Below are 14,338 nucleotides of genomic sequence, written 5' to 3'. Positions count from 1 at the left end.
CTTGCCTTGCATTGGTCACTATTTTTCGTTAATAACTCGTAAACGAAGCCACGTATTGCATTTTCGCTAAGGAAAAGGTTGCTACAAATAACCTCAGGAACCCCTCATTTCTCGTAAATACGATAATTTTGGGACACTCTGTATACATTCGAAGTATCGTTCGAAAATATGCTGAACAATGTGGTCGAGAATCTTACGAGGCTACAAGTGCAAGTCGAATATCGCTCCGTATGTGCGCCAGGCGTACGGATGTGCGGAAAGAGTAAGACCGCAAGCACAGTAAAGTGAGTTACATTGGCTCTGATGTGTGACGTTTCGCATGTGGTTGTGCTGATGTACTTTTTTTTTGTTCACTTGCCATTTCATCTCTTTATTTTTGGTTAAGAGGGCAGCACTGATCAGCTGTGAATTGCTATTTAATCAAAACAAAGCAGTTACTGTCCTTCCCTATGAGCAAGTACCTGGTTGCCCCGAGTCGGGGTTCTTAAATGTAGCGATTACACTTCTTCTTCTGATTCTGAAGCTTCATTTTTGGGTGACAAAATAATAAATTGGATGTCTATTCTACTCCTATACTTCGTTTATGGTAAGACCACGTGGTTACTATCATACGACGATAATGTACAATGTACCTTTCGTTGTTGATCGTCATCGTCTTGCATCCGCTGAATATTTGAAAAAAAGTACAGTACAATTAACAGAAATAAAAGAACAAACACCCAGTAAATAGCAGAATCTCAATGCTGTTATGTAATATGCCACCAAACCATGAAACGTTATCTTTCCTTATTATTTATTTTAGATTTCACATTTTGTGCACAACTGATCTTGCTCTATTATAGTTTAGGCGTAACAAGGATTCCAGATTCTGAAGTCATGTCTCAAAAATCAAGTTCCATAGACATTTTCGATTTGCAAGACATATATACACCCACTGGCGTACCTCTAAGAGGGATTTACAAGCGGTAAATAATTTGTAATAATATATAACCTTTTATTATTTATTTAATTACTAGTAATTAATTACCAGCAATTATTAATATTTATTACAGAAGTTTTGCTTACATAACAATCAAAGACAGATTACCAGTAATTTTAACTAAAATAATTGATACCTTGAGTCGTAACAAAGAAGATATTGCAAAACTATATGGGGAGGTATTGTATATAAGTTTGAGCTGCTTGACACTTCAAATATTTTTTTATATAATCTAGTATTTAAAATTATATATTTATTTAGCATGTATCCGAAGAAATTAAACAGGTCATAGGATTTATTAGTAAATTAAAGAATGAAATGGTTACTAATAAGACTTTGAAGCCTTTGCCAACAGTACCTGATGCACAAGATAATGATGCTGATGAATGGAATAAATATCTGGTAAAACGGACTGAGATAGAAGGAACTACACCTACATGGTTTAATACACTTTGGTTGTATTGTGAATGTTACATGTACCGGACCCTTGCACAAGAATTTGCTCTTAAGTATGGTTTAAAAATTCGTACTAAATAATTTTATATATATACATATACATATATATCATAATTATGTATTTATTTTCAGAAAATATTTGCATACTTATGACGTTTTTCAACAACAGAAGCAAAGTGCTTTTACTGGTTCATTAGTTAGCATAGAAGCTTTGGGTGTTTATACAGTGAACTACACAAAAACAGCAAACCTTTTATCATTGGATGATACAATCCACGAATTGTTCAAGTTTCTTCACCTAAACCTTTGGGGCAATAAGTATGTTTAATTTTCAGCATTTGTTTGCAAAATTTGATCAAAGCTGGCAATGCATTTCTTTTTGTAGATGTGATTTATCACTTAGTGCTGCAGCAGAAGTTAGTCAAAGCGAAAACTCCATAGAAATTCTGGAATCATTGCAATCAGATATTCTAGTTGACAATTCCAAATTTGTTTGGAATTTATTAAGAAAAATAAAAACTAATGGCACATGTATTATAGATATGGTACTGGATAATGCAGGGTATGAATTTTTTACTGATTTATGTTTAGCAACATTTTTGATGGCTAGTAAACTTGCCACAAAAATAAGATTTTATGTAAAAAAATATCCATGGTATGTAAGTGATATAACAAAAAATGATTTTCACTGGACTCTGGAATACATGAATAATTCATTGAATAAAAATTTAGAAGAATTAGCTGAACTAGCAAACAATTATTTGAAAACTAACACATGGATTATCGAGGTATAGCAATTTTTTTTTACGTAATTCAGTGAAATATAATATGAAATTTAATGTTCTATGTGTATTGTTATTAGGAAGAATCCTATTGGACAGGACCATATGATTTTGCCGAGATGAGAGAACATGATAAAGAATTATATGCAAAACTATCAGAAGCCCAATTAATAATATTTAAAGGGGACTTAAATTATAGAAAATTACTTGGCGATATAAATTTTGCATATACCACGACATTTACTGAAGCATTAAGAGGATTTCAACCATCACATATACTTAGCTTAAGGACAATAAAATCAGATGTCTGTGTTGGTTTGCAATCAGGTATAGCAGATAAACTTTTTGAAAAAAATGAAAGTTGGATGTTTACGGGTCAATATGGGTTAATTCAAACAACCTTTGCTGGAACTTGCGAATGTTCTACTATATGTTAGAAATGAAAGAATGGAGATACATAGTTTTGTATACTATCTGATTTCGTGCCTGTATGTTAGTTACTATGTGTTCAGTGTGTATAATTAACTGTACATACGCATACAGCATGGCAACTAAAACTGTACAAGTTGTTTTTATACTTCAATTATTAAAGTAGTTTCGACTGTTAATATTCAATGGGTACCTGGAGTATTAAATATTTCCAATTATTTACTACTACAATTACAAAAAGTCACTATGTATTAACTATTGTCATATTTTCTAATTTAAATACTTGTTGCAAATACAAATTTTCGATACTTGATTATCTAGGACACCATGATTACATAATCTGTAAACTTTTCATACACCTAACTGAAATGCGTGATTTAATTGTACATACAATACTGTACAGAGATGTATATAATAAAAAAAGCCATTTGTAAAATATAAACTTATTTCTAATAAATAATCAACAATAAAAATATATTTTACTTTCAATGATTATTTATTTTGTCTAAAAAGAACGAGAATATGTTTTAGTATTTAATAATATTTAAAATATATAATTTATGTTGGCTTTTGAAAGTAATTTCAAATAATGGAAAATTAAAACTTTTCGTCAATAAAATTGTGTAATATACATTTACTAAAACCAAATAACTATTGTGGAAATGGAAATTTCATGTTATTCATTGCTTGTCTTAATTTTGTACAATATACATTACATCTCTTAATTAAAATATGTTAAGAAGTTACAATTCGTAAATACACATAAACATGTACATATATATCTAATATCTTAATCCATGAATAAATATGGGCATACAACAAAAATAAACAAATAAAAATATTGAAACTATATAATTTACTTGAAAAGAATTGATTTTTATTCAATATAAATGTATCCATGATACCAGATTAATATTGCAAATTAATAAAATTTATTGAACCAGCAATTGAAATAAGTTTTTTTTAAAATGAGCTTAATACCTTCTATTAGATTGGTTTATCACGTATTTCTAAAATGATCAATTGTGATCAATAACCTATTATGATTTGTAATCTTAAAAATTATGAATTTTGATTCTTTTCCTTTAATGCATATACATCTTTAAAAATGTATTCTTAAAATTACGTGTTTTAAAAAAATTGTGAAACCAAACAAAATGCCAGCTATTTATGGTTTAATTTGCTTTGAATCAGTGACATGTAATTTAATTTATATATATATGTACTATATTTACTTCTCGAAAAGTAAAACGAATTTTAAAGAATTTTACCAAGTGGCAGTAGAGTTCCAATAATTTGAAAAATTATTTAAATTAACGGAAGCATTGAGATTGATATATTATATCTTTTCAATATGCTTGTCCAGCAAGCTGTTTTTTAGAACCACTTTGTAGTGTTTATTCATTATTTATAAGCAAATATTTCAATAATGTGCAAGTATAAAATTATTGTGTTTATTAACTATTTGTCATAATACAAGAAATGTAACAATAACTAATACTTTCTAAACCTCTTCTGGTTTTATATTACTTTAAATGTAGTATGTATAATATTTCGGTATTGCTATACGAGTATAAAGAAATAACAATAGCTATAATACTAAGGCAGCAATAATAAAGGATTTTAAAATTCCTACTTCTTTATCTTTGTTTATTACTTTTAAATTATATATATAGACAAAAATAAATTTATTATTTTCGGAAACAAAAAATAATTTTATATTTTATACAAACTTATGTAAAAATTCCCTCAACATTGTGAATAATACATTACATAATATATCTTCATATTATTGGACAACGATATTGTATTTAATGCATTCAAGATGGTCCAAGAAATATGTAATCACATAAAGATATTTAAGATTAAGTGTTATTTCAATTTAAGAAGTACTATGCTAGTAGGTTAATTAAATTAATAACAGAAACATTATTACTAAAAATATAGAATTTTCAGTTACTTTACTATCAGTTAACAGTAAATATGTATAGAATTTTTCATGTTTTTCGGTTTGAGAATTATAAATTGTTCAAATATATAAATGATAATTGAATCAAGACAAGATTTTAGGAAATTCATATTGAAATTAATATGATCATTTTATGTTTACAAATCCAGAATAAACCTCCTTCTGTGAAGGTAAATGGATATCACAAATAAAATTTGTGAATTAAATACATAGAAATGCCACTGTTAAATAAATATTGTAAAAAGAATACATATTACGAATATTTAATAATTATGATATATGTAAACTCCAGAATTTATAAGTAATCACATGAATGATAATTTTGTTTTAAAAGATATGTTACATTGAAAATTATATATTAAATTTTTATAGTACCAGTGTCGTTAGAAGATTTAAAAAAACATGTTTTTATAAGATCATACGATTTTTCGTAACTATAAAGACTGAATATAATATTCAGTACTTTTTGATCGCTGTATATATATATACGCAAGAAATTTTTAGAAGTGACAGATGCTAGTGCTGTTTACTTACATTTTTTTCATTATACGAAAAGAAAAAGAGTACTTATTTCTGACAAAGCCAAGTTTATACACAATGATGTTTGTTTTGTTCTCGCAGAGAGTGATTCTCTACTTATAACAATCAAATCCCCAGTTTGCATTTTTCTACTCACATATCACATCTTATAATGTTCACAATGTACATGATAAATTAATAACAGAAAACATTGAAAATGTATCTGCATGTCGTAAATGATTAAAACGAAACGTGTGAATGAATATTGATTTGCTCCATGAAAATATTTTCACAATATATATTTGGTTATCGATCTTGACGATAAATCAAGAAAGACTTAAATGGGCAACAAAAATGATATTTGTAGATTATGCTTTTAACATCTGAGTACTTTACTGCCACCTAGTGAAGCTATAATGTAATGTTTTCATAAAAAATAGTTTTAAAAATAAATCAATTTCAATTATTATTATGAACATTTAAAGAAATAGTAAAAATTCATCGTCATTGTCACAACTGTGCAAAGAATTACTTTCATCGCTTTAACATTCAGACAACTAGCAGGAATGTGGCACTTAATTTGACATTACATGATAGCCACATAAACACTGTGTCTATAAACATTTTCAGTCCATGTTCAGACACAATAGATACTGAGAAGATATGAGATAGAACTCTGCACAGTGCAATCTTTCATTTCTTAACTGACATGGCACTACCCCACACGCAATATACTCATTCATACTTTAAATTTTGTTATTTTTGTAATATTTAAATATGAACATTCACATTTCTGCTATCAAATGTATTAAATAACAATAATGGAGATGACTAATACTCTAAATCTGCTTCATACAGTCGGGTTTAAGGTATTTGGTCTGAATTGTATGATCATTAACAATGATTGTAGATATTACATTTCAGATTGCAACTAAAATTCATGCAAAAATTTATAATCCCAAGTATTCACGCTAGTACCCAATGTTTACTTTATACACTTGTAGTTTGTAAAAGATCTGTTACTTAGTGAATGCAGCAAATACAGCCCACAGGACTGGATTGGCATTGGGTTTAGCAGCTTCTGCTTCAAAATCGAGATCTAATAATGTCCGTACTCGTCGCATTGCTATTTCATAATCATCATCAGAAAGTGGTGCAAATGCATTTTCTAGTACATCAGCTGCATGAGCTAAAATTACTAAAGCTAATATTCGCCTATCCATCCGGCCAGCATCATTAACCCAACGATTTAATACAGCTTCTTGAATCTGTGAAACATTAAAATCATCTTATAGTATGACCTGCATAATGTTAACAAATGTAAAACAATACAATGAAAACCTTAAAGCCAACTAAACGTAAGTAATCTTATCAGTTTACACCCACACAAACACATGTGATAAGATATTTTTTACAAATGGAAATAGTGAATGTGGAATATAACGTCGTAATATATATGGACATATATACCTTTTTTACAAGACGACATTTGGCAAAGATATCAGTAAGAGGATGAGTTGTCATATCAAAGAGTAAGAAATTTTGTTTCTCTGTTGTTAAAACTCCTTTTTCTACAAGATTTTTCGCTAATCTTTCTCTAACATTTTTTAACTGGTATCTCAATTTAAGTGGGTTCCATGTTTCTCCTAAATGAATTTAAATTTTTATTAAAGTACTAAATTACTAATTGAACAAGTATGTTTCTCAATCAATATATATCATATATACAATCAGTATATACTAACCGCTAAGATATTCAATCCAGCTAGGAACAGTTTCGGGTGGATCAGTTTCTTTTAAATGTTTTAGAGCTTCATCTAACAAAACGTCTCCTGTTGGTGCATCATTCTTCAATAGTAATTTCCTCACTAAGAGTCCTTTCTTACGCATACCAGCTTTCTCTAATTCCACACGACCACGAAATCCAAGTTCCGCCAAGATACAACCACGTAATCCAGAGCTTATACAGTCGTTCCAAAATGAAGTATATCCCTGCAAAAGAATATATATTTTAAAACTTAGGTATAAATTGCTCGCTTACTCTGTAGTTATGTTACATTTGCAAATCCACTGTAGGCCAATAATGTCAACAAACCTCCTTGTCCTTGAGACCAAGCAGTAAGACTTCTTCCATCAACGTTAATCGTGTCTCTTTATCAGAATCGTCATCGATCGTGGGATTTGAATTAAGATCTTTTTGCGTAGAAGAATCTGTATCTGCGCCATGGCCAGACAATTTGTCATTGTGGCCAATATCGTTTGAACCATCTTGACCTAGACTACTGCCACTACTGCTATTAACTACACGTCGTCGTTGTACCAATCCGTCACTGCGATTCATCATTCAACGAAGCTCTGCTTCTTTTGCGATTACGTCCGCGTGTCAAATACGCCACCGTGTCGCCTTTACTCCCGTTGATTAGGCGTGTAGTCAACCGCAGTTAAAGCAAGCTGGCGGCATGTATCGAACAATACACACTATATTGTTGACGTTTTGACCGATGCGACATATCTTTCCAAGATGGCCAGTCCCTACGGACGTTGTTGCTTTATTTCACAAGTGTATTTGCTCGCTTTTATTGCCCTCACGCTACATGTGATCAAGAAAAGGATCAGCTACGTGATGCGTAACACTACCGTTCTGAACGTAGTTCGTTGTTTCGGCGATGCATTTACCTCGGCGCTAATGTTTTCGAAAAGAAATCTATCGAAGTTCAATCGAGGTCTTCTCGACAGTCATCGAGCCTGAGACATGAATCGCGAACCATGTTTTACGGGTCTATAGAAAGCTTGCATTATTCAGAAATATAAATTATAATTGCTCCGTCGGTAAGTTCTTCCTGCGATCACTACGCCAAATTCTACGCGCGATTCGCACTAATTTTTGAAAGATAGATTTATTTAATATATTTGCTATATATCAAGGACCAAAACTGAAAGTCATTTGACAAATTTTGATGGTAAAAGATAAGGAATTTGTTTATTATTCAAGTTCTAGTTATGTATTTTCGAGTTTCGGAATGTATTTATTATTCAAGTTCGAGTTATTAATCGCGAAATATGAAAGAAATTGTTAAAAAAACCATACAATTAAGAGATTTTTAATTTTTGTTCCAAATAATAATTACAATTAACCGAAAATTTTGTTGTTGCTATAAATCGTTAATGATGAAGGAAATTATATAATATTTCAGTCACTTATAATAATTTTCGATGATTAGAATTTATTCTAATTATTCATAACAGTTATCAGTGAAAGAAATTTTGTGTAGGTTATTCGTAATAATCATTCGTGATAGGATCTCTATTTCGATTGCCTATCACGGTAATAGACTAGTAATTTTCCCCATCGATAGTTACTGTCAGCAACCGGAATAGAGAGAAAGCAAAAAAAATAAACCGTCGGATGACAGAGTCCCTACTGTATTGGAATTTGTATTCCGTTTAGTGGTTGTAACGCTAAGTAAAACAATTAGGTGTGTAGATTATTTCGTGCAAAAATTGATTAAGAATCAGATGGAAAAATAATTCTAATGATAACTCTTGTAGTTTATGTTTTACGATTTGTTTCTTCAGCTAAACTGTAAAATTCCACTCGGGAATGTCTTAAACTTAAATGTCTATTTTTTTTTTTTCAAAAACGTGGTCATCCTACCCTTGCAGTGGTCCTTTCAATGGGAACGGCAATAAGGGGCTTGTACGTTTCATTCGATGAATCTATAAATTACGATCTAATATCGCTTTAAAACTGCGTTCTTACCAGTTTTTTGTAGAACGTTCCATATTTGAGAGTGTCATTTTGTACATTTATTTAATAATAATATTATTGTAACATTCGCGCAGCAAATGTAGGATCTGATTGATCCAGGTGTATCAATTACCGTGTTTGTTTGTTTATGGAGCAGTATTTATTTATAATTGATGTAAACATAATACACATGTCCATGATCTCATAACTATGGATAAAAGTAAATGTTCCTAAAAAGTCTGCTAATGGAAATTTTGTTATGAGTCAAAAATGTACGCGACATGTTATTCTTAATACACGAAATAAACAATATATGTATTTAAAGCGATTTGTTTATTGCGCCAATCAACATGTTAAGACTAAAGTTTACAATTTATATTTTTCAATAAAGATATCGAAAACATTTATTTGAAATTAAGCATTGTTCGCTTATAATAGTGTAATATGAAAATGAAAACAAGGTTGATATATAATAATAATATTTAACGTTAATAGTCAACGCATTGTCAATCGCTTTGATTATTCGTGGTATTAAAAGATCTGTGTAACAATAATTTTTGTCCTCAGATTTCGCAAGCTTGTTCTGCGAGCAAGAACCATAATGTTGTAAAAGAAAACACCTCCGGATCATGTAAACTTACGTGCCATGCTACAGTAACGACCGATTTGTGATAACACGAACAACGGTGTATGCATTTCGTCGTTTGGTGGCGCAATATTAAGTTTTACAGTTAAACCGCGCACGTGTCGTCGAAAGTACCAATAAAGTGATACGTGTATTCGCAAAACAATACGTATGCCCTATACTATATTCATTAATGCATAACACTCCGAAAGCGTAACGCTTTGCAAAACGAACGTCTCGAAACGAGTCTATATAGAAACATTAATGCACACTGACCGAATACAATTGATTCGTTCCATTTTAGACAAAACTCGCGATAATGGTTGTACTACTTTGTTGACGATTATTCGTAGAATTAGAAACATTCTCCATCACTGCACTGCAGTTACGCTTTATAGCGTGTACGTACGACAGAATATAGCTAAAGTAGTGCTAACAATGATATTCACCATTTATCTGTAATTTTAATATTAATTAACGCTAGAATAACTTGGCTCCGAAAGTGGCTACGGTAAATTCTCCCTAGAATGCCAAATTCCAGATTGCTGTGGATTTCCCTGTGCTTGTCTTAAGTCTATGTGATTTATAGCTACGTCGATGCCAAGGTTCGACGGAGTCGGTCAAGCGGCATGCGACGCGGCTCCTTTGACTTGAATCCCCGGAAGACAATACGAAATGATCTGTTTCGGTGTGAGACAGATAAGTAAAACCTCGGAGCTATAAGGCACGTGACCAATTGCAACGACCGCTGATCCTTCACACTTTCTGTCAAACGCGTAAGCTTGTGGCATGTGGCCTCCGAATTGCAGTCGAATCGAGGCATGTGGCCTGGAGGCAATTGGAATTGCTGCTAGTATTTGTTTGCTGACCACCTTGTGTTTCGTTCTTTCTTTCACGAGATATTGGCAACTATAAAGACGAGTAATAATCCTCCGATTACCGTTTTCAATTCCAAATTCCGGGCTTTCTAGGGAGAATTTACTGTAGTTGGTATAGCCTTTCAAAAACGACAGGAACGCAACTACCGATATACAATAATTCTCCCCAACCGTCCTTGTGCTTGTAAACAAAAATGGACAATTTGAGAAGTGGAGATACAATTATTCCAATCTCACGGTTTGTTTTTATAGTTGGCGATCGTCAATAATTAGAAACACGAGAGGCTTAAAGCTAGAATAATATAAAGTATTATATTATATATAATATAATATAATAATATACAATATAATATATATATATATATATATATATATATATATATATATATAATATAATGTAATATAATATATATAATATTATATATAATATAATATAATAATATACAATATAATATATATATATAATATAATGTAATATAATATATATAATACTATATATAATATAATACTTAAAAATCTACTGCTTAACTCTAATCACGTTGTTGTATTTAATATTTATTAATATTTTCTTCAAAACGTGCGATGAAGAAATGTAATATAATAACGTGAACAGAGTAATTGGATCACTTTGATCGTTTTATTTGTATTTGACAATGTGGGATAATGTCCAAGTAAGATATCGTTTTTTTGGTTTGAAAAGTTGTGGAAATGATTAAAATCTTCAATTTAAAGATCACTGTTGTCTTAAGGGGGGATTCTTGTGTAACGACATAAAAATTAAATGTTTTCCTTTTAATTTTATTTTATACAAAACTAAAAGTAATATTGTTCTAGAATTTTGGGGGGAAGGAAAAAAATTTTTTTAGTCGAATTTAGTCAGATTTTTTTTTTAGCATCTATAACAGACACTAGAAAGCAACGAATCAAAAATTTTCTTATACTCAGATAATTTAAGCTGAGATCGCACCTATTTTAAATAAAAAAATTGACGAGGTTATTTTAGCAACAAGTTCTAGCGGTTGTAAGCAAATTTCGTTTTTTTTTTGGTATATAATTTTAGCTTAAGAACGTTGTTTGAAAGTATTATAAATGAAAAATAAAATCTAATTTTAGGTTTAATCCCTGGACAAAGTTGTAACGAAAAATGTAAGCTTTGTTTTGGTTAGTTTTTCAGTTTCAAAAAATTTCGACTAAAAAATGTACGGGGCATATAAATCACGAACCACTTTGTTTTATGCAGTTAGTAAAGTGAATTAGGTTAATCGTTTAGATCAAAATACAATTTCGATGAAATATGTTTCATTGTTTTATTTGTCAACGATTCATACGTAAAATTGCCTACTAAGCACTGATGTCAGCGTAATTTTAATGTATGTGCACCTTGATAAAGGGGAGCTAGAATTTGTTTCGTGTTTGGTCGAGGTAAGAGTAATCAGTGTTCCGCGGCCGCGATGGACATCGAAGTGGGCGTATAATGGGGCCTAGTGGCCTCATAATACAGGCCAACCTGAACCACTCGGCCAGGGCACAAGACCTACTTGTGCAATACCTGGTCGAGCGGGGTGCCGGGTTGGCCGTGGTGGCAGAGCCATACAGGGTCTCCGACCATCCTCATTGGATGGGGGACTCGAGCGGCTCCGCCGCCATATACTGGGTAGGTAGACCGAGATCCCCGGCGTGCTCGGTCATCGAGCGCGGCTGGGGATTCCTGGCTGTTGATTGGGGCGGCACCGCGGTTGTGACAATCTATGCGCCTCCTAGACGGTCCCTTGAAGAGTTCGAACGGTGCCTGGAGGGGGTAGGGAGATGCGTTTCCCGCTGCCTGCCCCGTCAGATGCTGGTCCTGGGGGACTTCAATGCCAAGGCTACGGCCTGGGGGTCCCCCGGGACGGACGCGAGGGGCCGGGAGGTGCTAGAGTGGGCGGCGGGACTTGAGCTTCGTCCCCTAAACACGGGCTCGGTCCATACGTGCGTGCGGCATTACGGGGGCTCTATTGTTGACCTCTCGTGGGCAACAGCCCCGGCCGCGCGTCGTATTACGGGGTGGAGGGTGGCGGAGGAGGTCGAGACATTGTCTGACCACAGATATATTGTTCTCGGCCTCTCCGATGCCGCATCGACACCCCGACGTCGCCCCGCCAATGAGGGTTCGCCTCAGCCGCGGTGGGCGCTGAAGAGTCTCGACCAGGACGCTCTGATGGCGGCAGCCCACGTCGTGGCCTGGCCAGGTACACCGGCTGGGTCCGTCGACGGGACAGGGGAGGCTCGTTGGTTCCGGGGCGCCATGACGTCGATTTGCGACGTCGCCATGCCCCGGGCCAAGGTCTTCCCGAGGAAGGCGGAGTACTGGTGGTCGCGCGCCATAGCGGATTTACGCACTGAGTGCGTTCGCGCGCGACGCCAGTACGCCCGCGCCCGTCGACGACGAAGAGGAGACGACGTGCTGGCTGCGCAGCTGTATGGGCGATACAGGGAGAAGGTGATCGCCCTGCAGCTGGCCATCTGGCGGGCAAAAGACCAGGCCTGGCGCGACTTCCTCGGCTCTCTGAGTCGAGATCCGTGGGGGCGCCCATACAAGATGGCAATGGGACCATTACGTCCTTGGGCGCCCCCCGTGACGGAGAGCCTGGATCCGGGGATGCTCAGGCGGGTCGTGGGCGCCTTAATCCCTATTAGTGGGGAGGCGTCCCGGCCTGCCCCTGTGCCAGAGGACTGTGAGTGGTCCCCGGATCTAGAGGTCGCGCCAGAAGAAATGGCCGGGGTCGTCAAATGGCTCCGGGGCAAGAATACTGCCCCGGGGCCGGACGGTATCCCCGGTCGGGTCTGGTTGCTCGCCATGGGCGTCCTGGGCGAGATGCTCAAGGAGCTTTTTAACAGGCTCCTGAGGTCGGGGATTTTCCCCGATCTCTGGAAGGTAGGTCGGATGGTCCTCTTAAGGAAGGTTGGGAGGCCTACGGATTCTCCCTCCGCGTACAGGCCCATTTGTCTCCTGGATGAGGTGGGCAAGATCTTCGAAAAGATTATTGTTGCCCGCCTCTCCAGGCACCTGTCCCGCGACGGCCCCGATCTGGCGGACTGCCAGTTTGGCTTTCGGGAGGGACGATCGACGGTCGATGCAATCGACCGTCTCAAGTCCCTCTCGGAGGATGCCGTGGCAAGGGGCGGGGTGTGCATGGCGGTATCGATTGATATCGTCAATGCGTTCAACACCCTGCCCTGGTTCGCCATTAGGGAGGCCCTGGTAGAACACCAGGTGCCTCCCTATTTAAGGCGGGTGATTGGGGCCTACCTGCGGGGCAGGTGGGTAGAATACCCGGGCCGGCACGGGATGATTCGGAGGGAGGTGGACCGCGGGGTCCCGCAGGGGTCCGTCTTAGGACCTCTTCTGTGGGACCTGGGATACAACGCGGTCCTGGAGAAGGCCTCCCTGCCCGACGGTGCCACCATTGTCTGCTACGCGGACGACACGTTGGTGGTCGCCGTCGGGGACACCTTCGAGAGGACCATCCGACGAGCGGAGGATGCGGTGGCAGCCGTCGTCGCGAGGATCCACGATCTGGGGCTGACAATAGCCCCGGAGAAGGCCGAGGTCGTCTGGTTTCACGGACGGCCTCGGTCGCGGCCACCGGCCAGATCGTGGATCCGGATGGGAGAAGCCTGCGTCGAGGTGAAGTCCAAGATGAAGTATCTTGGACTGATCCTCGACAGCCATTGGAGCTTCGATGCGCACCTTGACCGCCTTGTCCCCCGAGTGGATGGGGTGGCGGTCTCGTTAGGCCGCCTATTACCCAATCTCGGGGGGCCGGGGGATTGGGTGCGCCGCCTGTACTTGGGCGTGGTGCGGTCCATGGCCTTGTATGGCGCTCAAATTTGGGCGCCAGCTGTGATGGCCAGCCGGCGGAGGGTTTTCTTACTGCGCCGGATGCAAAGGCGGATGGCCATCCGTCTTATTA

At 36.4% G+C, this 14,338-nt stretch overlaps 2 protein-coding genes across 12 annotated transcripts; one reads left to right on the top strand and one right to left on the bottom strand.

Annotated features, from left to right (window-relative positions):
* Positions 1 to 168: 168 nt before the first annotated feature.
* Positions 169 to 3,135, top strand: LOC117226747 (damage-control phosphatase ARMT1). Of its 11 annotated transcripts, none has more exons than XM_033481391.2 (7): positions 169 to 284; positions 843 to 965; positions 1,053 to 1,158; positions 1,241 to 1,488; positions 1,568 to 1,753; positions 1,821 to 2,223; positions 2,298 to 3,135. In XM_033481391.2, the coding sequence occupies exons 1-7, from the start codon at positions 169 to 171 to the stop codon at positions 2,652 to 2,654; spliced, it is 1,539 nt and encodes a 512-aa protein (XP_033337282.1). In that variant the 3' UTR covers positions 2,655 to 3,135. The 11 variants fall into 11 exon arrangements, with proteins under 11 accessions (XP_033337282.1, XP_076383331.1, XP_033337288.1 ...); XM_076527216.1 differs by lacking the exon at positions 169 to 284 and adding an exon at positions 445 to 586; XM_033481397.2 differs by lacking the exon at positions 169 to 284 and adding an exon at positions 447 to 586 and having other exon boundaries at positions 848 to 965.
* Positions 3,136 to 4,078: 943 nt separating this feature from the next.
* Positions 4,079 to 7,888, bottom strand: sau (Golgi phosphoprotein 3 homolog sauron). The gene is made up of 4 exons (XM_033481403.2): positions 7,230 to 7,888; positions 6,880 to 7,126; positions 6,605 to 6,780; positions 4,079 to 6,402 (listed from the first exon to the last, which is right to left on the bottom strand). The coding sequence occupies exons 1-4, from the start codon at positions 7,476 to 7,478 to the stop codon at positions 6,154 to 6,156; spliced, it is 921 nt and encodes a 306-aa protein (XP_033337294.1). The 5' UTR covers positions 7,479 to 7,888; the 3' UTR covers positions 4,079 to 6,153.
* Between the last annotated feature and the right edge of the window lie 6,450 nt (positions 7,889 to 14,338).

The sequence above is a fragment of the Megalopta genalis genome, chromosome 17 (assembly GCF_051020955.1).
Source record: "Megalopta genalis isolate 19385.01 chromosome 17, iyMegGena1_principal, whole genome shotgun sequence".
Lineage (NCBI taxonomy): Eukaryota > Metazoa > Arthropoda > Insecta > Hymenoptera > Halictidae > Megalopta > Megalopta genalis.
The sequence above is the reverse complement of the archived record's forward strand: the minus strand, read 5'-3'. Positions and strand labels throughout refer to the sequence as shown.

Coding starts and splice junctions, on each gene's coding strand:
- LOC117226747 (XM_033481390.2), top strand. CDS start 620: ATGTACAATGTACCTTTCGTTGTTGATCGTCATCGTCTTGCATCCGCT. Junction 723..802: donor AATAAAAGAACAAACACCCA/GTAAATAGCAGA, acceptor TATTTATTTTAG/ATTTCACATTTTGTGCACAA. Junction 1,159..1,240: donor TTGCAAAACTATATGGGGAG/GTATTGTATATA, acceptor ATATTTATTTAG/CATGTATCCGAAGAAATTAA.
- sau (XM_033481403.2), bottom strand. CDS start 7,478: ATGATGAATCGCAGTGACGGATTGGTACAACGACGACGTGTAGTTAAT. Junction 7,127..7,229: donor TTGGTCTCAAGGACAAGGAG/GTTTGTTGACAT, acceptor ATTCTTTTGCAG/GGATATACTTCATTTTGGAA. Junction 6,403..6,604: donor AATGTCGTCTTGTAAAAAAG/GTATATATGTCC, acceptor AATGTTTCACAG/ATTCAAGAAGCTGTATTAAA.